The sequence below is a fragment of the Mobula birostris genome, chromosome 1 (assembly GCF_030028105.1).
Source record: "Mobula birostris isolate sMobBir1 chromosome 1, sMobBir1.hap1, whole genome shotgun sequence".
NCBI classification, from domain to species: Eukaryota; Metazoa; Chordata; class Chondrichthyes; order Myliobatiformes; family Myliobatidae; genus Mobula; species Mobula birostris.
Window position 1 is genome coordinate 170,548,955 of NC_092370.1, and position 22,800 is coordinate 170,571,754.

The 22,800-nt window shown below is 42.7% G+C and overlaps 1 protein-coding gene across 3 annotated transcripts in view; it reads right to left on the minus strand.

Annotated features, from left to right (window-relative positions):
* smoc1 (SPARC related modular calcium binding 1) overlaps positions 1 to 22,800 on the minus strand; it is a 248,867-nt gene that overhangs the window by 210,402 nt on the left and 15,665 nt on the right. For all 3 annotated transcript variants that reach the window (XM_072265877.1, XM_072265866.1, XM_072265857.1), the window contains exons 2-3: positions 5,435 to 5,606; positions 287 to 402 (exon numbers count right to left, since the gene is read on the minus strand). In XM_072265877.1, the coding sequence (XP_072121978.1) occupies positions 287 to 402; positions 5,435 to 5,606 (288 nt within the window). The remainder of the gene's footprint in view (positions 1 to 286; positions 403 to 5,434; positions 5,607 to 22,800) is intronic.

Consider the following 22,800-nt stretch of genomic DNA (forward strand, 5'->3'; position numbering starts at 1 on the left):
CCACAGGCGCAATGCGAAGAGAAAGACACAGTAATTGAGGAAGTAATAAATAAATTAAGACAAAATAAGCACAGAAATATAAAGAGCCCAAGGGAAACACAACAATCTCCATTTACAGGTTGATGTGATAAAACACCAATGTGCTCACTGGAGTCCATACAAATAAAAACTGATCTACTAAATGGCACTTCTGATTAAAGTTCACCAACCTAAAAACCTTTAACACCTTTACACTCTTATATGTGAGGAGACAGGCTTCTTCTCCACACTCCTCCCGTTAGCTTACCTGAGCAAATGAGCCATCCTCGTTACACTCTGGAATAAACACCGGTTCCTGTGGTTTTTTGGCCTGTTCCTGTGCCTGCTGTGCCCTCTCTGTCCGACACTTGGTTGGGCCTGTTTCTGTAAAATGAGAGCAGATTTTATTACTGCTGTACTTACAGAATATTGTGATTCGTCGGGATGCTACCCGTTCTGCTCTTGCATGAACCTTTGGCCTCAGTCACGGCAATAGTGAAAACTGCTCCATTAAAATGAGAAACCTCCATCCACCTATAAAGAAAGTTTCCAAACAAGTGCAAGTCGGAGCTATTTTCTAAATATTGCTTGTGTTGAAATGACACACAAGGAGGTGCTGAACAGCTTTAGCATAGTTTGTATTTGTGGACGTTTTGTCCAGGATCTTGAACTTACAGGAGTTTGAATATTGCTTGAATTAGCAGCCATCAGCCAGTCGAAAAGTTTGAGTACAAAAAACATACACCTTGTTGTGCAGCCCTGGGCACATTTTTCCCACCTTCTGAGCACACTCCTTCCTATCACTGGAGGAAGGGAAGCTAACAAGGTGGTTAGATTTACAGTAGTGCCAATGGCAAGTCAAAAATAGACCTGTTAATGAGAAATTGCAGTAATTGGCTACCCCTATTGACCCAAGTTTGCACAGAGAATGAAATTGCATCAAATACACAACTTGCATTCGTTCCTGAGCAGCACCACTTCTCCTTCAGGTTCCCAAGAAACTGAATGACACACTGCAACATACCAGGGGTGATTGATAAGTTCGTGGTCTATAGTAGAAGGAATCAATTTTAGAAAACCTAGCACGTTTATTTTTCAACATAGTCCCCTCCTACATTTACACACTTAGTCCAGCAGTCATGGAGCATACGGATCCCTTCTTTGTAGAAGTCGGCGTCTTGGACCTGCAGAAAGTGGTCCACAGCAGAGGTGATTGATAAGTTCATGGCCTAAGGTAGCAGAAGATGCGCTATTAACTTCAAACTTTCTGCATAATCACTCAAAGAGTTGAACTGCATGTGCACGTAACGAGAGCTGTATAACTCATCTCCTACCTTAGGCCACGAACCTATCAATCACCTCAGCTGTGAACTACTTTCTGGAGGTCCAAGACGCTGACTTCTACAAAGAAGGAATCCGTACGCTCCACAACTGCTGGACTAAGTGTGTACATGTAGGAGGGGACTATGCTGAAAAATAAATGTGCTAGGTTTTCTAAAATTGACTCCTTCTACCTTAGAGCATAAACTTATCAATCACCCCTCGTAGCTACACTCAAGTCCAAGTCAGAATCCTACCCTACCCAGGTAAATCTCTTTATTGAAAAAAAAATAACATCTGCCTAAAGTGAAGGAAATGCAATTCCAGCTCAGCACCATCAGGAGTCTGGTGATCCTGGACACAAATGGAAATGGCAGTGGAACCAACAGGGTAATGAATGATCGTGTCTTTGCAGTGATCTTGCTGTTGAAATATAGAGGAGTATCAAATGTAGTTTACTTGATCCAAGAGCAAAATTCTCCAACTTCATCAGGAGAAGCAGACCAAGGTCAGTATTCATTCCCGAGCCAACATCCCAGCACTAAGGATGAAGTTACATTGGGCAGCTACATTGTCTGCATGACAGACAGCAGACTCCTGAAACAGACATTCTTTCCTGTATTCTGTCACTGGACAGGACTACCAGGCAGAGAGAGGAAATGATTCAAGGGAGTGCTCAAAGTTTCCTTGGAAAAGACAACATGCCTACTAACGTCTGGGAATCTCTGGCCCATGAGCACTCGGTGTAGAGGAAACTCAGGATAGTACCGAGAATCAAGTCTGTGCATGTGGTGGGAGGAACTGACTACGTCACTAACTACTTGCCTGCCACATCATCCACTGCCTGCCCAATCCAGAATGAATGCAAACTATCCCAGATGCTGAGAGACTGCCTAAGAAGACTGCCAAGGGACCGCTTGGTAGTGCAGTGGCTGGCACAGTGCTTCACAGCACCGGGTATAATTCCCGATGCTGCCTGCAAGGAGTTTGTGCCTTCACCCTGTGACTGTGTGGGCTTCCTCCAGGTGCTCCGATTTCCTCTCACTGTCCAGAGACCTATCGGTTAGTAGGCTAATTGGCCATTGTAAATTGTCCTGTGATTAGGCTAGGGTTAAATCGAGGGATTGCTGGGCGGTGTGGCTTGAAGGGCCGGGAGAGACTATCCCATGCTGCATCTAGATAGATACATAGATAAGATCGCAGTAACACGGGCAGAAAAGGAGCTGGGGTACAGAAGACAAAGTGGTATATATTGATGATTTCCTGATGGAAGAGAGGCATGTGGTGGGGTTTCTACGGCTACTATAATAACATTTTGTCTTTCATATAAATGACCTCTACCTGCTAATGAAGTCCAATGTCAATAAATCATGAGCAGACCGTTAAGTGCCACGAATGATGGCAGCAGTTTTCAGGAGGGCCAAGGCTGGTGGGTGGTGGACAGACACATTTCAGGTGTGAACTAATGTCGCAAGGATACTCTTTGGGAGAAACCATATGTTGTGACAGCAAGTATAAACTGCAAGTGTAGCTAAAATGTATATTAGATATTGTAAACCCATACACTAGTACAATTAAGCTCTGATAAATTATTTTTCCTCTGATGATATATCACATACAATTGTGGGCAACTCACTTCAGGATGTCAAGCGCTTGGTGAGGGAACAGAGGAAGTTTTATCAGAATGGGCATATGGATTGGAGTTAATGCCTGTGGACAGTCTAGATAAACTGAGACTTTTTTCCTTCGATCAAGAAGGTTAAGGAGGCTATGCAAAACAATGAGAAGTTTTGGTAGAGAAAGCAGGTAAAAATAATTCCTTAAACATGCAGTTTGGCAATCAGAGGTTGGACATTTGAAATAATTGGCAAAAGCGACAGACAGGAAATGAAAAAAGGTTCTTTAAGATTTGGACATCTTACCTGATAGCTCAATGGAATCAGCTTCAAAACAAACCTACATAAAGCAATTAGTTATGTACACTACTTAGCAAGGTTAATTTGTTTGAAGTTTGTGAGGAGAAAGCTGGGGACCTGGTCTAAATGGGACGGCTGTGACAGTCAGGGATGTGACAGAGAGCGAATGAGCTCCCTATGCGCTGAAAGATTCTATCCCTTAGAAATTCATCAACTCTATTTTTGGAGCATTAAATAATTACCGTGCCTTGCCCCTGTGATATTTCAGTCCTCAGATTATGATCTTGCATCACGATCGTCGGGCAAATGCATGAGCAGAGGTTTTTTTGCGGTGAGTAACCCTGCCATATTTGCAAAGCAGCAGAGTCACGATGTTTGCTGTGTGAGTTTCAAGCAGCTGCCGTCAGTTAACCAAGCAGCAATGATGGCAGTGTTTCAGCCCTTAAAGGGACACTCTCTGAGGCCACCCAACAGCCGCCACACCCCGGCAGATATGCAGGACTGCCATTGGAGGACTGCAGAGAGTGCGGGGTTGACAGGCTGCCGCACTGAAACACTGGTACATGGATGTACACCAGGCAACAAAGAACCCTCAAGGACCGAGAGTGGGGTAGGAGGGCGGGACAGTTCCAGTGGGGGTGAGGGCCCTGACTCAATGCCCGAAACTAATGCCATGATCCCACAAGAGCTGGCAAGGTGAAAGCATTAGTAATTAAAATTTCTCATTGCCGATATGGACTCCAACTGAAGCATTCAAACATACTGACATACTCACACATCCATGCGTGGAGCCACTAATTTAGGAACGACGCTGGCAGATTATAGACTAGGCCTTGACAACATTCAGAGACAACTAGCTATTAGGAGGGCAAGTGGTCAGGGAGGCTGAGCCCCCTCCTCTTCAGCACCTGAAGGCTGCCAAAGAAGCTCCTCTTCATAGGGCAATCAGGAATCCCAGGCCCAAGCCAGAGCCAGAGGGGAGAAGGCATGAACATCCATGGCAAGCGCATCACTTGATATCCCCTCTTCACCAATACACTGCACTGTGAAGCCTCAGCGCAATTTACATTAATCTGTTGGCACACTGGTCCAGTTCCTCACAGAAACCCTGAACACTAATTACTTGTGCCCTGATACTTAACACTGCAGGGTTTCCTGGTGGATCTGTGTGATAATTAGAGAACTATCTCTAATTTCGCCAAGCTCAACAATCTGCTGAGGAGGCAGAGGGGTGGGGGGAGAGGACAGGATGGCGAGGATGAAGAAGATTTGGATATTAGTGGTGCTTAAGCCAATGCACATGCAACAGATGAGTGGATCCATTTCCCAGATCTGAAAGCCCAAGGCTGGGCATCAGGAATTGCACTGACTGGGCAGGCATGCTTGCAACCCGCATTCAACAAGTGGGAAGTATATCCATACTTGTGAATGAATATCCAAATGGTACTAAGAGTAACATGGAGAACACCAAAAAAAGCAAATTTCCCACTGACTTAATTCACAAGAACAACACCAGGGCTTTGGTTATATGGAGAGAGTAAAAAGGCTGTGATTGCTTGCGAAGGTTGGCAGGAGACTTTTAAAGTGTTTAAAACTTCTGTTGGAGCAGTTGGGGAGAAAAACTGTCTAGCTGCAGGAGAGGAAGGAGATATTAGATAAATGGAAGAACCAGAGATTGGGAGAATGTTCTTATTAAAATAAAAGCATGTGTTCCAACCTGGGGTGAACTATGAGCAATCAAAGCAAATTGTACTTTCTAAAAGGAAAGTAGGTACACACAGTCGAAAAACATCAAGGCTACGGGGAAATTGTTATACGGTGTGAATGAGACAGGGTGCGAGCCGATGTTTGACTCCATTTTGCCGTAAAAAGCGTCCGTTAATCCCCAATTAAAGTGTCAAAGAAGATTCCCTGTTCCACAGAAGTTGCCTGTGGAACATTTCTGTGAGATGGTCTAACCCTCATCGTTCACTTTGCAGCTAATTTACTCAATAGCTTCGCCCCCCCCCCCCATTCACTTACAGCAGAGATCCCCAACCTGGGGCCCACAGACCCCTCGGTTTGTGACAGGGATCCACGGCATAAAAAGTTTGAGGACCCCTGACTACAGTACTTGAGCATTGCTGAACTTACTGACCATTCTCAGCTGCCCCTGGCAAATTCGGTAGAGAATGATGTACCTTTACATCTGCCTCGGTGTGTGATCTCCAGTGTTGGATCCCGGCACTTGGCCCTCTGGAAGTCACATCTTGACTCGTATGTCCTGCCATCGGACACACAGAGAGGCTTCGGCTGGGAACTGGAACAGTGTACATTGCACTCCAGGTCTTGATCACGGTCTCCTATTAAAAACTGAAAACAAAAGAATTCTGTACTATATTAAAAATTGTGACATAACCCTAAAATGAACACATTCATCTGTTGACAAGCTAAATACCCACAACAACAATTATAACACAGTAGCCATGAAGGCTAAGAGCATCTTAAAATAATATCAGACCATCTCTTCACAGATGGCATGATAACTTCCAGCTAAAGATGCCTGTAGGAATTTCTGTCAATCAATGCTGGCCTGTAATTCAAGACTCTCCAAGCACCTTTACTGGGAAGCAGGGACAGTGGAACACTGTTTACTTTGGAGCCAAGCACAGCCTTGTGTGCCGGAGCTAAGACTTGCAATGCAGACATGTCAAATTTTTTAATAACTTGGATGACAATTATTTGACAGCTAGGTCAAAACAAAATCAGCTTAACAAAGATAGGAATGTTGATACAGCTGCCATCCCAACTGCACAACGAAAGCCGTGTTGACACCAAGAACCAGCAGTGTCAGATCCAAGTCCTATTTTATTGGTATTTTAGCGTTACAATCCTGGAACACTGACCCCCCGCTATCCCAAACCACACCATCCTTCCTTTGCAGGTTAGAAATAGTCCAGGAAGCCAAAACAGCAGAAAAGAGAGAAACAGCTAAAGAAGTACTTTGAATGAATTTGTTAATCTCATTAAACAGTAAGGTTTTTTAATGAGAACCTTGGAGAGGAATGCTGATGGGATCCACCACCATCTCTCAATGATATCTTTGCAAAGGGCTGTTGGATTTCCATGGAGAGCAACCTTACCGTAAAGAGCAATGAATTCACTCTCTGCTTTCCCAATTCAACAAGAACAATAAAATAAATGATGCAATAAGAGTCCTCCTTAGCGGCTAAGCTCTTATACTCAGACTGCCTCACTGCAAATGATACAGTACCACTTGTCTCCCAAACTTCCTCATGTTCCTCAATATCACCCATATATCTCATGTACAAAAACACCCCGATCTAGGGAACTACTATCATTTACCGGCTTCTCACTCTTTAAGAACATTCTTATTTCTATTTGAACAAATAATTTCACAGCTTTTCACATTACACTCCATCGTCCCAGTCCCATAACTGATACACATGTCATTAGAGATTCTTTGCATCCATCTTACAGATCGCGCTCCCAAACAGCCACCTACAGTCACCAAACATAGATTCATCTAATGGGGTCACTTCACCTTAATTGTGAGTATAGAGTGCAAGTGACTGAGGTCCATCCTCGTGAAACCCCACAAACAACAAACGCAGAAAATGTTGCAAAAACTCAGCAGGTCAGGCAGCACTGGTGTAAAGAGAAATGGTCAAAGTCACGAGTCTGTGGCCCTTCGTCAGAACCTAGTAACCCCAACTAGCAACAGCCCACTGAATAGAAATACAAATCAATGCATATTTCTATTCAGTTTTCTTTAACCAGTCTTTTAACACAGTAATATTATAGTCTCCAACCCCATGAACAGGGATCAATAAATATTAAAATATTCAGAAAACCAAGGCATGTGGGGTTCGTGCAAGAAAGTGGTTCTGAGGCAAAACTTCAGTCATAATATTACTAAGCAAGCACAAGGGGTCCAAATGGCTACTTCTCAAGTAGTGCAGTCTTAACTTGTGCCATCAGCTCTCATTAGCCTCTGTTACAATGCTTCCTCAAAGTCTGATGTATTCCATCGATTGGTTTTCCCTTTATCTGCCCTGTTAGGTTACAGTTTCTGTCACATCAGTATCCCCTGAGAGAAAAACACCAAGCCAGGGCAGAATTGGATGGAAGGGGGCTGTTCAAGTTGGGCCAAAGACCCTGTTTCTGTCTTGTACAACTCCATGATGGTATGAGATGAGAAGGTCAGCTGTATTTGCACAGTGATCAAACAACCTGACACAAGAGTGGTATCCAAGCAAAAGCATAAAACAAAACCATGAGCACGTTTCCAAAAGCATGTTTCCAAAAGCAAATGACTGCTGATGTTGGAAGTCTGAAACGAAAGTAGAAAATACAGGATATACTCGGGAAGTGTGTGTGTGTGTGTGTGTGTGTGTGTGTGTGAGAGAGAGAGGGGGGGGGGTCTTCTTTAGCAAAAGGAACAGAGTTAGCATTTTACACCAATGAGATCTCTTCAGATATAGCCATATTCCCAGAGGACTATCAAGTGCTTATCTATAATAGACCATTTACAAGCACTAGATCTCAACCCATCTATGCATTGGCAACTGAAGTACTCAGCCAGATACTTAAATATTGAGAGGGGAATTGTCTTCACTATCCAGTCATACAGTTTTCAACTCTTTCTTTGGGTGAGAAATTTCTTCCTCACATCCGCTCTAAACTTCTTAAATATTACCCTAAACCCATGAATTCTACTTTTCGATACTTTTCCTATCTACCTATCTATGCCCCTTATAATTTTGTGTTCAATGGAATTGGAATAGGTTTATTATTGTCACATACTGAGGTACACTGAAAACCTTGTCTTGTTTCTTGCTTATACAGATTATTTACTTCACAGTGCATCAAGGCAGTAACATTAACAGAATGCAGAATTAAGTGTAACAGCTACAAAGAAAGTGCAGTACAGGTAGACAATGAGGTGCAAGATCAGAAGGTATATTGTGAGGTCAACAGTCTATTTTATTATGCTAGGGAACCATTCAATCAGTCTCCAGAAGACTGATCCCGCATCTCTGAGGTCACCCCTCAATCAGCCTCTTCTGCTCTGAGGAAAACAAGCCCAGCTTATTCAGTCTCTCCTCATCACTGAAATGCTTTTCCAGGCAAAACAGAAAATATTAGAAGCTCTCAATAAACCATACAGACATTTGTGGAAAGAATTAACACTTGAAATGTGAATGCGAACTCTGTTTCTCTTTCCATGGATGCTGGCTGACCTGCTGAGCATTTGTACTATTTTCAGCTGAATTGTATTGGAGGTTAGCCTAGTTTTCGTCTCCCTCTCTGCACATGATCTCTCAGCAAGTCCCTTTGTGCTCCGTGCCATCACGAGTATTCTTCAATGTTCGACGGCTGAGCGGTTCCTTTTAATATCAGAGAATGTCTTTCCTCTTTATCACTTCTTTCCCCTATTTAGTGAAATCTTATTCTTTTTCCTCTTCAAGTTTTAAAAGGGACAAACACAGGCTTCCAGGGGAAAGAAATCAACTTTTTATTTGTTTGCAGATACATAAAAGCCAATACCAGATGTATTTTGGCAAAGGTTTTGTTAGTGAATACTGGATGTTCCAACTTGAACTGCCCATAGCTACTTGTTTAATTGGAAATACTGCAATTCCCAAACTTACGGACAGCTTCAAAATGCTGACCATCTGTTCGCTTCATGAGTGCAATCCACATAGGTCTCAAAACCCACCAATTCCAATGGCTACAGATGCAAAACAAGGGAAAAATACTTTCCCCAATCGTGTTTAATACTTTTAATTATTGCATTTTAGATTAATTTTAAAAGTTAACATTTAGCTTTTAAATGTTGAATGCCAGATGGAGCTCTGCCAGTTGTCATAGCTGTCAGGAATAATTTGGACCCAAGGCTTTTTAGTGCCCATATACAGAACTTCTCCTGATCCAGATGATACTGCTCGAGTATAGAACAGTGTGGCCTGCAAGGTTGGTGTCAAGTAAATCAATAAACCAAATTACCTGGATCAAGTAAATAAATCAATAATCCAAATTACCTGGATCAAGTAAATAAATGTTTGGGGATGCTGCCAATGGTAGATCTTCCCAACAGGTACCACAGCAGCAAGATTTAGCCATCCAATACAACAGTAAAATAAATAGTGCAATGTATTTATTCTCTCTCTCATTCTCTCTCTCTCACTCTCTGTCTCTCTCTCATTCTCTCTCTCTCATTCTCTGTCTCTCTCTCATTCTCTCTCTCTCTCATTCCACCACCATTAGGGGCAGAGAATTCCAAGGACTCACCACCCTCAGAGAGAGAGAAAAAAATCACCTCATTTGTCTTATATGGCCAATGCCTTATTTTAAAAGTGGTGTCTGGTTCTAGGCTCTCCCGCCAGAGGGGATATCCTCTCCACATCCACCCTGTCAAGTGCCTCCAGATTTTATTTGTTTCAAAGAATATTTCCGTGTGCGAGGTGCACATTATGCACAGAGACAAAAGGTTCTCAGTTTTTAAATGTCATTCTTGATACACAGGAACTAGTTAACTTTAGCAGGTTGACAAAGTATCACAGCAGTTCAATACAGATGTAACATGGTGCTTAATCCATTTCATGCTTACCCACAATGTGTCACTGGGCTAAGTATTTTATAATAGCTATGTAGGTAATAAAATAAGCTGTGAAAAATATTGTGCTTTTCCATTAAACAATCCTAGGGTAGATCAGCTACAGCACTGAGTTTGCATGGGACAAATTTATACAATATTATTTTTCATTGCATCTAAGCTTATTTCAGAGCCTACTGACCGAACTATGTCCAAGAAAGAAGCTTGCTGCACTTCTATTATACATCTCCATTCTTATAAGGAGGCTTTGAAATATCTTTCTTGTATTTTATAACAATTAAATATGATTCATTTAAGCTGTCACATATACCAGGCAAACTAAATACTTACATGAGCTCACACTAATTATGGCCAAATCATCTAACATTATTGCTAAAATTTAAAATACGATATAACCATTTATTCAATAATACTAGAAATTCAGAGTGATTGTATATTTCTTGATTGAAGGGTGACATTTCACAGTGATGGAGTGTGTATAAATGACTATCAGGTTATGTTTATCGATTACAGTTCAGCGTTCAACACCATCATTCCCTCAGTACTAATCAACAAGCTTCAAAACCCCGCCCCCAGAACCTCCCTTTGCAACTGGATCCTTGACTGCCTCTGTGAGAGATCACAGTCAATGAGGGTCGATAACAATATTTCTTCCTCGCTGACAATCAACATTGTGCACCTCAAGGACGTGTGCTTAGCTCACTGCACTGCTCTCTCTACACTCATGACTGTGCAGCTAAGAACAGCTCAAACACCATCTATAAATGCACTGATGATACTACTGTTATTGGTAGAACCCGAGATGACGATGAGAGATCAGCTGGCTGAGTGGAGTCGCAACACCAACCTCACATTCAATGTCAGCAAGATCAAGGAACTAATTGTGGACTGCGGGAAAGGGGAGTCTGAAGAACACACACCAGTCTTTATCGAGTGGACAGCAGTCAATGAGCAACTTTGAGTTCACGAGTGTCAACACTGCAGAGGATCTGCCTTGGACCCAGCACATCAATTCAATCAGAAATACAGCATTCCAGTATCTCTATTTCATTAAGAGTGTGAGGAGATTTGGTACGTAACCAAAGACACTTGCAAATTTCTACAGATGTAGGGTTGGGAGCATTCTAACTAGTTGCATCATAGCCTGATACGAAGCCTCTTGAGGCACAGGATCACAAGGGACTACAACTTCTCCTATCATTGAGAACATCTTCAAGAGGTGCTGTCAGCATCCATCATTTAGGACGCTCCCTATCCAGGGCAGGCTTTCTTCTTATTCCTGCCATCAAGGAGGTGGTACAGGAACCTGAGAACCCTCAGTCAGTGATACCAGAACAGTTTCTTCCCATTCGCCATCAGAGTTTTGAACGGTCAATGAACCCATGGTCAATACTTGCCATTCCTCTTCTTGGCACTATTTACTTCGGTAATTTTCAGATTTTTATAAATTTGCACTGCACTGCTGCTGCAAACCAACGAATTTCATGTCATGTATCGGGGATAGTAAATCTGATTTGGATCCCTACCTACTTTTCAGGAGGTGGACTTGTGTCAACAGTGGTGAGGAGAGAACCAGCCCATTCCTCAACACGGGAAGAGCCAGCACACAAAGATCGGTCAGTTAATCTAGGTTACCGCAGACTACGTACTCACCAGGAGGTCTGAGGAGGGACAACAAAACTCAAAAGAAAAGTCTGTTGTTTTGAAAGAGTATTTGAAGTCAATAGTTAATTGTGATTTAAGGCTTCAGCCAAGGGTCCCAGCTTTAGAACCAGTGTGAAACGATACTAGTGAGGTTGATACATTTCTGATATTTCATTCCCATGCTATGTGAGATTTGTTTTAATTTTTCCAGCTGAATGGGATACAACCGACAAAACTTCTGGGATGTCTTTCCTTTTAAAGCGGTGGAGCCTAAAAGCAGAGTGTTTGACTTTCGTTCAGATAATAAACTCTGTAGGAATTTTAAACCATCCTGTTATTCAAGCCACTTCAGCTGAGAGAGAAGGATGCCAAAAGAGTTATAAAAGTACTTGGAATTTCTTTTGTAAAGGTATTAACTTATATGGAATAATAATAACTTATTTCACACAGACAATGCAGATCAAAGTGCTTTACAATGGGATAAAGTGCAAACATGAAAGTAAAATTAAAAATAGACATGAAATCAAAAGACAAAATGATGTTAGTTAAAAAGCAAGGTTAAATAAATAGGTTATTAGCTGGTGTTTAAAAGTATTGTCTAAATCTGCATCCTCTATATTTAGGTGAAGTATATTTATTTTTAAAATTTATTTCTTTAAATGCCTTCAAATATATTTTTCATGCTACTGGTGTGGTAAAATTGCCTCAGTAACATTAAGCACAGCTAGCTGGGGAAATATTACACTGGTATCCCCATATCCAATTCTTGTGGTCACAATGTTATACTGTACCTTCCCAATACAATTCTCCACTGATACCAACTGGCAAGGTGCAGAGTCAGCATTGCACCCAACCCTATTTGCCAGCAATCAGGTTGAATTAAAATAAGCTTACCTACCATATATTGAAAGGGCTAGGTAAAGTGGACATGCAGACGATATTTCCAATAGTGGGAGTGTCTTCAGATCAGAGGGCATAATCTTTGGACAGAAGGACATATCCTTGTGAGCAGAGATGACGAGGAATTTCTTTAGCCAGAAGGTGGTGAATCTGTGTAATTCACCAGAGATGGCTGTTGAAGTCAAGTCACTGGGTATACATGAAGCGGAACTTGATAGTTTCTTGATTAGTAAGGACGTCAAAGGTTATAGGAGAATGGGAATGAGAGGGAAAATGAATCAGCCCTGATCAAATGGCAGAGCTGACTCTAAGAGCTGAATACCCTAATTATGTTCCGATGTCTTAAGGTTTATAAAAATAAACTAAGTTGGAGGTGTTCTGTTTTCCAGTTCCATGGCACAGGAGTGTATGTACTGATGCTCAGTGCAGCCACCATAAAGGTTTTGTTCAGGAATGATCATAGTCTAGGATCCCGACCGACACACTGCAGAAGAATTTATTGAATAAGACTCTGATAATCCAGAATGCCCAGGACCTGGTGCTACTTACAGCACTGAAACACAGAAACAGGCCCTTCACCCCATCTAGTCTGTGCTGAGTCCCATTGACAAGAAACTTCATTCCCCTCCATTCCATGTACCTATCCAAACTTCTCTTCAATGTAGAGTTAGAACCTGCATCCACCACTTGCGCTGGCAGCTCGTTCTACACTCTCACCACCCTCTGAGTGAAGAATATCTCCCTCATTTCCCCTAAACAATTCACCTTTCACCCTTAACCCATGACCTCTAATTGTAATCTCACCCAGCCCCAGTGGAAGGAGATTGCTTGCATTTACCTTATCCATCCCCCTCATAATTTTGTATATTTTTAATAAATATCCCTCAATCTTCTACAGTCTAGAGAATAAAGTCCTAACCTATTTAACTTTTCATAACAACTCAGGTCCTCAAGCCCCAGAAACATCCTTGAAAATTTTCTCTGCATTCTTTCGAACTTATTTACATCCCCCTAGTAGGTAGGTCAGCAAAACTGCACACAGTACTCCAAATTTAGCCTCCACGTCTTATACAATTTCAACATAACATCCCAACTCCTGTACTCAGTACACAGATTTATGAAGGCCAATGTGCCAAAAAATTTCTTTACAATCCTATCCACCTGTGACATCACTTTCAAAGAATTATGGATCAATATTATGGATCCCTCTATTCTACCGCACTCCCCAGTGTCCTACTGCCCACTGTGTAAAACTTTAGTCCTCTGTATTAAATTCCATCCACCATTTTTCAGCCTATTTTTTCAGTCAGTCCAGATCCCCCTGCAAGCTTTGATAGCCTTCCTTGCTGTTCACTACACCCCCAGTCCCAGTGTCATCGCAAATTTGCTGATCCAGTTGAGCACATTATCATTCCGATCACTGATATAGATGACAAACAACAACAGGCCCAGCACCAATCCCTACAGCACACCACTGGTCCCAAGCCTCCAGTGAGAGAGGTGACCATCTCCAACCATCTCTGGCTTCTTTCGTGAATGCCGAGCAACTGAACCTTCTCGACCAACTTACATGTGGGAACTTGTCAAAGGCCTTGCTAAGGTCCATGTAGACAACATCTACTGCCTTGCCTTCATCAACTTTCCTGGTAACTTCCTTGAAAACTCTACAAGATTGGTCAGACATTTCTTACCACACACAAAGCCATGTTGACTATCACTAATCAGTCCCTATCTATATAAACACAAATACTTTTTATCCAGTCCCTTAGAATATTTTTCAAAACTTTCCCACTACTGATGTCAGGATCACCGGACTATAATTTCCTGGTTTATTTTCAGAATCTTTCTTAAGGAATAGAACGACATGAGCTATCTTCCAATCCTCTGGCAGCTTACCCGTGGCTAAGGATATTTTAAATATCTCTGCTAGGGCCCCTGCAATTTCTGCACTGGACTCACAAAAGGTCTAAGGGAGCACCTTGTCAGGCCCTGGGAATTTATTCACCCTAATTTGCCTCAAGACAGCAAAAGCCTCCTCCTCTGTAATCTGTAGAGGGTCCATAACTTCACATCTCTAGACTCTGTGCCCATCTCCCAAGTAAACACAGATGCAAAAAATCCACTTAAGATCTCCCCAATCTCTTTCGTCTCCACATTTGGGTTACCTCTCTGATAATCTAGAGGACCAATTTTGTCCCTTTTTCTCTGAATATATCTGCAGAAACCCTTAGGATGCTCCTTCACCTTGTCTGCTGGAGCAACCTCGTGCCTTCTTTTAGCCCTCCTGATTTCCTTAAGTGCTCTCTTTCATTTCTTATTCTCTTCAAGTATATCACCTGTTCCTACCTGCCTATACCTGCCATGCACCTCCTTCTTTTACTTAACCAGTGCCTCAATATCTCAAAAACCAAAGTTCCCTAAACCTTGCTTTTTCTTTTAACAGGAACGTATAAATACTGTGCTCTCAAAATTTCACTTTTGAAGGCCTCCCACTTTCCAAGAACACCTTTTCAAAAAAACATCCTGTCCCAATCCACACTTGCCAATTCGTTACTAATGCCAGCAAACTTGTCTTTCTTTGATTCAGAATTTCAATCCGAGGACCAGAGCTATCTTTTTCCATAATTACCTCGAAAATAATGGCATTATGATCACTAGACATAAAATGTTCCCATATGCAATCTTCTATCACCTGCTCCTATTCCCAAATCGGAGATCTAGTATCACACTCTCTCTAGTTGGGATTTCTACGTACTGATTAAAGAAACGTTCCTGAACACATTAAACAAATTCTTTCCCATCCAGCCTTTTTACAGTATGGGAGTCCCAGTGAATATGTGGAAAGTTAAAATCACCTGCCATCACAATCTTATGTTTCTTGCAACAGTCTGCCACCTCTCTACAAGTTTGCTTCTCTAAATTCCTCAAACTGTTAGATAGTTTATAAGATAATCCTATTTACATGGTCATACTTTTCTTATTTCTCAATTCTGCTCATAAAGCCTCACTAGACGAGCTCTCCAGTCTGTCGTGATTGAGCACTGCTGTGACATTTTGTCTGACTAGTAATGCCACCCCTCCCCCTTAATCCCTCCCGCTCTATCATGTCTAATACAATGAGCTGCCATTCCTGCCCCTCCTGCAAACAAGTCCCACTAATGGCTACTATGTCATAATTCCACGCATAGATGCCCTAAGCTCATCTGCCTTTCCTACAATACTCTTTGCACTGAAATATACGCAGCTCAGAACATTAGTTCCACCATGCTCGACCTTTTGATTCCTGACTTTGTATGTAGGTTAAATAACATCTTTCTCCACAACCACTAACTATCTTTCCTGGCACTCTGGTTCCCATCCCTCCCCTGTGCAGCACTAGTAGGCTTTCCCGTTTGGATATTAGTCTCTCTCCAGTTCGGGTGCAAACCGTCCCTTCTGTACATATCCCACCTTCCCTAGAAGAAAGGCCAATGATCCAAAAATCCAAAGCCCTCCCTTCTGCACCAACTCCTTAGCCATGCATTAAATTGTATGATCTTCTTACTTCTGGTCTACTAGCATGTGGCACAGGTAGTAATCCTAAAGACACAACTCTGGAGGTTCTGTCCTTTAACGTAGCATCTAACTCCCTGAACTCACTTTGCAGAACCTTGTCCCTCTTCCTGTTGATGTCATTGGTACCTGGCCGCTCACTCTCCCTCCTAAGAATGCTGTGGACTCAATCCATGGTGTCCTAGACCCAGGCATCCAGGGGCAACAAACTATCTGGGAATCCCATTCTCAGCCACAGGACCTCCTTTCTGTTCACCAAACCAACAAATACCCTATCCCTACAGCTTGCCTCTTCCCTTATGAACCACAGAGCCAGACTCAGTGCCATTAACCTGACCGCTGTGATTTTCCTCCCCTCAATACAGTATCCAAAGTGATATCCCTGTTGTTAAAGGAACAACCACAGAGGTACTCTGGACTGACAGTTTATCTCTTTTCCCCTCCTGATGGTCACCTGCACCTTGGGTGTAGCCACCTCCCTGTCTATCAACCCTTCAGCCACCTGAATGATCATGACTTCATCCAGTTCCAGCTCCAACTCCCTAACACAGAGTGTTAGAAGCTGCGGCTAGATGCACTTCTTGCAGGTGAAGTTGTCAGGGACACTGGAGGTCTCCCTGCCTTCCCACATTCCACAAGAGGACGTGATGGATTTGATGGGATATTTTCCGAACTAATGGATGTTATTTCCATTTGCATCCCAAAGCATTTTGAACCCACTTTCTTTCTAAGATGTTAGGTATCATCATTAACAATTTTTCCAGTGAACTGGATGAGTTTAAAGGGAACACAGGGACCAAGACTCTGGTTAGTTGGATGGGAGCATGGAAATTAGGGTCCTGCTGAATGGGAAGGAAACAGAGAAAACATCACTGGTGAACAAAGTGCCAAAGCATAGAAACATTTTTTTTTAAAAGAGTTGCATACAGATTACTGGAGTTATACCCTACAGTGAATGTAGAAAATGTTGTATCCTGATATTATTTACTGTGTGTATGTGAATAAAAAATATATTTTTGAGAGGAAAATAAAGTCAAGTTTGTTTGATAAGATTTCCACCTTAATCATCTGCCAATACAATCAGCTGTCATCTGAGTCTGAGGTGAGTTAATACCATGGTCTTTCTCAGAATTTTAACAGAGAAAGGGCACAATAGAATAGTGGTTAGCTAACTCTATTATAGCGCCAGCGACGGGGTTCAAATCAGCCTCTATCCGTACAGAGATGGTACATTCTCCCTGTCATTGCATATGTTTCCACCCACATTCCGAAGGCGTAGGGCTGAGTAGGCCAATTGGTCATACGGGTGTAATCAGGCAGCGTGGGCTCGTTGGCCCAGAAGGGCCTGTTACCGAACTATGTCTCTAAATTTTAAAAAAAGGGAGCTGCTAAAGCCCAACTCGATGCTAAGGGTTTGTTCCAGTGCTGCCCTGCAGTTGCCACAGCCCCAGCTGTATGTGGGCTTTGCGTGCTTGTGGCACTGACCTCTCCTGCTCGTATGGACTCCTTGCCAAATGGGAGGCCAGGACCCAACAAGAGAGCATGAACAAGCCAAGCCTTCCCTGTGTCCCAACGCTGACCCGAAATGCCTTCCTGCCAGATGGTGCCAGGGAAGGCATGCCACAGCAGAATCGGTCACTTTGTGTAAGGAGTGGGGTGTGAGGGTGGGAGGTAGTGGTGAAGAGAAGAGGGAGAAAGGCAAAGGACTGGGTTACATGGAGTCATTCCATCAGAATGAATCAACTGAGCAAGGACACATTTTCCCAAAGAAGCACAATTGAGGCACAGAACCAGTTTCTCAAAATGATCTACATGTTGCAACCAATCAGCAAATTTACTGTTACACTGTACTTAAGAGTGAATTAACAAAGAGACCTGCTCATTTTCCCAGTGTATTCAATGTCCTCTAATCCCCTCGGACAAACACAGATGACTGAACTCAATATAAACATCAGGGATTCTGCAGATGCTGGAAATCCAGAGCAGCACACACAAAATGCTGGAGGAACCCACCGCTGTCTGGAAGGAGTTAGCACGTTCTTCCCGTGACCGTTTGGGTTTCCTCCAGGTGCTCTGGTTTTCTGCCACAGTCCAAAGAGATACCATTTGGTAGGTTAATTGGTCATTGTAAATTGTCCTGTGATTAGGATAGGGTTAAATCAAGGGATTACTGGGCAGTGTACCAGAAGGGCCAGAAGGTCCAGAAGGGCCTATTCCTTGCTGTATCGGTCCAGAAGAGCCTATTCCATGTTGTATCAGACTGGAAGGGCCTATTCCGCAGACTGCACTATATCAGTCTGGAAGGGCCTATTCCACAATCTATCACTCTGGAAAGGCCTATTCCATGCTGTATTGGTCTGGAAGGGCCTATCCATGCTGTATTGTTCTGGAAGGGCCATTTCCACACTGTATTGGTCTGGAAGGGCCTATCCATGCTGTATTGTTCTGGAAGGGCCATTTCCACACTGTATCGGTCTGGAAGGGCCTACTCCATGCTGTATTGGTCTGGAAGGGCCTATTCCATGCTGTTTCGGTCCGGAAGGGCCTATTCCATGCTGTTTCGGTCTGGAAGGGCCTATTCCAAACTGTATCAGTCTAGAAAGGCCTATTTCATGCTGCATCAGTCTGGAAGGGCCTATTCCATGCTGTTTCAGTCTGGAGGGGCCTATTCCATGCTGTATTGGTCTGGAGGGGCCTATTCCATGCTGTATTGGTCTGGAAGGGCCAATTCCAAACCGTATCGGTTCAAATGGGGCTATTCCATACTGTATCAGTCCAGAAGAGCCTAATCTGCACTAAATCGAAGGTCCAGAAGGGCCTATTGCATGCTGTATTTCAATAAATGAATAGGTAAACTCAGCAGGTCAAGCAGCATTTATGGAAATAAATAGTCAATGTTTTGGGTCGAGTACCTTCATCAGGACATATATGGTCTTGTAGAAGCAAATTCAAAGGACTGAAAGTATATTTATTATCGAAGTGTGTATGTAGTATACAACCCTGAGATTCGTCTTCCCCACAGACAGCCAGAAAATCTAAGGAGGACCATGGAATCTGTTCGATGAAAAAAAAACAAATCCCACCCCTCCACGCAAAAAAAATCATGCAAACGGCAACAAAACAAAAAAAAAAACGAGCGAAACAAAATCAAACGGCATGGACAGAGTGAATTTGGCAAAGTTGTTTCCCATGATGGGGGAGTCTAGTACAAGAGGGCATGACTTAAGGATTGAAGGGCTCCCATTCAGAACAGAGACGCGAAGAAAATTTTTTAGCCAGATGATGGTAAATCTATGGAATTTGGGCGGCAGTGGAGGCCAAGTCACTGGGTGCATTTAACGCAGAGATTGATAGGTATCTGAGTAGCCAGAGCATCAAAGGTTATGGCGAGAAGACGGGGGTGTGGGACTAAATGGGAGAATGGATCAGCTCATGACAAAATGGCGGAGCAAACTCGATGGGCCGAATGGCCGATTTCTGCTCCTTTGTCTTATGGTCTTATTTCAGTTCAGTTCAGTGTTCATTATCTGCAGGCCACCCTAATTCAAAACCACCCAAACTAGCAACAAAAAAAAGCAGCAACCAGAAACTAGAACACATCATAAACGTGAATCAGAGTCCACAATCAACCAGAGGAGAGAGAGACCACCACACACAGACATCCTCCTCTGGCAGCAGCCAGCGAGAGGCTGGTAGACGGCACTGAACACTCGCTCGCCTTCCGCACCCGCCTCCGTGACTTCAATCCTCCTCGATGCTTAATCGACGAGATCAGCAAGAGATGCAGTCGATCATGGGCTTGCAGCCCGTCTCCAGTAAATAACACAGAATATAAAGTAAATAATGGAGTGTGTGACAACACAGGAGCAGCAGCTGTATTACACAAGGAACGCTAAAACCCTTTCCCTACACCGCACAAGAAGACGATGCCATTCTTCTGCTCAGGCCAGTACACACAGTGGCCTACAAAGGCTCTATAAACACGCAAATACTTCCCCAGCACGGTAGTGTACAGTGGATCATACAATTTTTACATCTCATACAATTTTTATTTGCGGCCAATTCACCATCACCTCTCTTACACCACTACACAAAATCAAAGGTACCCACCCGCACAGAACCACACACTAGGGTCCTGTTGCCACTGGATACCGGAGGCCTGGACCCCGCGTAACAGCCTCTCAAACACAAAACAGTTGAATGTTTAAGTTTGCTGATGTACTGTAAGGGAACACTGGGTCATAGAACAATACAGCATGGGTACTCCTATTGAATCATTGTTAGGTACAAGTATAGATCATGGTATATCCTGGCTGTATTTACAGACCATCCCCAGGTAATGAATGGGTTCCTTTCATTACAGACTTCCTTGCATCAATTTAGTTCCTAAGTCAGAAAGCACAGGAAAAAATGGTGAAAGGGATACTGTAACCATACTGCCATGGCAGTTCAATGAATGGCATCAAATACATTGAAAAGAAAAAATCATGACTAAAAGTGGAGAGCAGAAAGTGGTGCTGCTGTTCATAGGAGCTAGTGAACGTGTACATTTAATCATTTTACAGAAACTCATTTGTATGTAAGGGATGTCCATAATTATTTGGGCATTCATAATCGAGGAACGGCCTGTACAGCATTTATCATGAATAAAGTATTTTAGGGAAAAGTAACTTTTATCAATTTATTGATAAATCAATTGTTTGCAGATTTACAGATATAAACCATCTATTCCTTAATCTCCAAACAAGGTACACTATAGGCAAGAAGGAGAAAAACAAACCTATGTTTTTTTATGTAATACCTGTCTGAGGTGCTTCTCAGCCAGTTATGCACTTTTGCAAAGGAGGGAAACCTACAGCCAATTTGCACACACTGTACTTTCAATAATGACATTGAAATATCACTCCATGGTTATCTTTGTGAGGAACACACATTGCCCACTCACAGACTGGTTACAGCATGGAATGAGGCTATTGGCCCTATTGAGTCGATACCTGCTCAGTATAAAGCAATTCAGTTGGTCTCAAAGTTCAAAGTTCAAGTTCAAAGTAATTTTTTTTAATCAAAGTACATATATGTCACCAAATTCTACCTGGAGATTCATTTATAAGATAATCACAGTAGAACAAAGAAATACAGTAGAAACAATGAAAAACTACACACAAAGACTGACAAGCAACTAATGTGCAAAAGACGAACTGTGCAAATACAAAAAAAAATATTACTGAGCACACAAGTTATAAAATCCTTCAAAGTGAGTCCATAGGTTGTTTCAGTGTTGAGTTGAGTGAAGTTGTCCACACTGGTTCAGGAGCCTGAAGGTTGAAGGGTAATAACTGTTTCTGAACATGATGGCAATGGAACTAAAGCTCCTATACCTCCATCCTGATGGTAGTAGTGAGAAGAAAGCATGACCTAGATGGCGGGGTGTCCTTGATGCTTTCTTGTGGTAGCAATGGAGGGGAGGGCTTTTCCTGTGATTAACTGGGCTATATCCATCTCTTTTTGTGGGTGTTAACATTCTTAGGCTCCAGTGTCTCCATACCAGGCCATGATGCAACCAATCAGGATGCACTCCACTGTGCAAGTTTGTCAGAAGTTTTAGATGACATGCCGAATATGCACAAACCTCTAAGAAATTAGAGACACTGCCATGCCTGCTTTGAAATAGCATTTACATGTTGGTCACAGGATAGTTCCTCTGATAGGATAACACCCAGGCAGTTACTGACCCTCTCCACCTCTGATACCCTAATCAGGATTGGCTCATACCCCCAGTTTCTTCCATCTACAGTCAATAATCAGCTGACATTCAGTGAGATATTGGTGATGTGGCACCACTCAGCCAGATCTTCAATCTCCCTCCTCTATGTCAATCCACCACCACCTTTGATTTGGCCAACAACAGTTACCGAATCTATGCTCTCCCCGTGGCCCTGCAAATTCATTCCTTCTGGTGCTTAACCAATTCCCTTTAAACGTTCCAATTAAGCCTGCCTCTGAGAGCACCCCAGTGCACCATAGATCCCTAACTACTGGCTACATGAAATAAAAAGGTTTTTATTATTCTCTATTCCTTAGTTCTTGACCTTTCTGCCATTGGGCATGGTTTTCCTTTCTCTAGTCAGTCTATCACCTTCATAATCTTAAACACCTCTATAAAGGTTCCCTTGCAATCTCCTTAGTTCCAAAGACAGCAACCACAGTCTGTTCAGGCTATCCATAAAACTAAAGCCCCACCTCCTTGTAATCATTTTAATAAATTTTTTCTATCCCCTTTAAAGCTTTTATGCCTTTTCTAAAGTCTTGCCTCCAGCACAGAATATAATCATGTGTTGTGGTCCAGTGTTCTACAAAGCTAGAAACCACTAGAAAACATCCCTGGCTCCTATCTTACTGGGATCAACATTATTTTTGTTGTGGAAACAGCCCAGTGTCGCGTCCAAAAGTCAGCACTCCTGATAGTGCAGAAGTCCCTCCGTGCTGCACCGAATACCCAGCCTAGTGCGCACTCAAGCCACCATTCAGAAACAAGTGCGCTACCTCCAAACACAATTCCCTTGTAACCCACTCATTGATGGCAATTGGACATCCCAAGTTGGAAGCAGTTACCTCAATCAATCATCCCATTTAACAGACCAATAAAACACCAGAGACTCAGCAGCAGAAATACAGGTACAGCTACATCTGTATGTATTCAAAGATCAAGACAGAATACAGTACATTTCCAAGCCATACAATGCAGCACTAACTTTGCATCTATTAAGGTTCTAGCACCCTCTAGAATCTCATGCGCTGTAACCTGCAGCTTGTCTAAAGCTCCTCAATCTG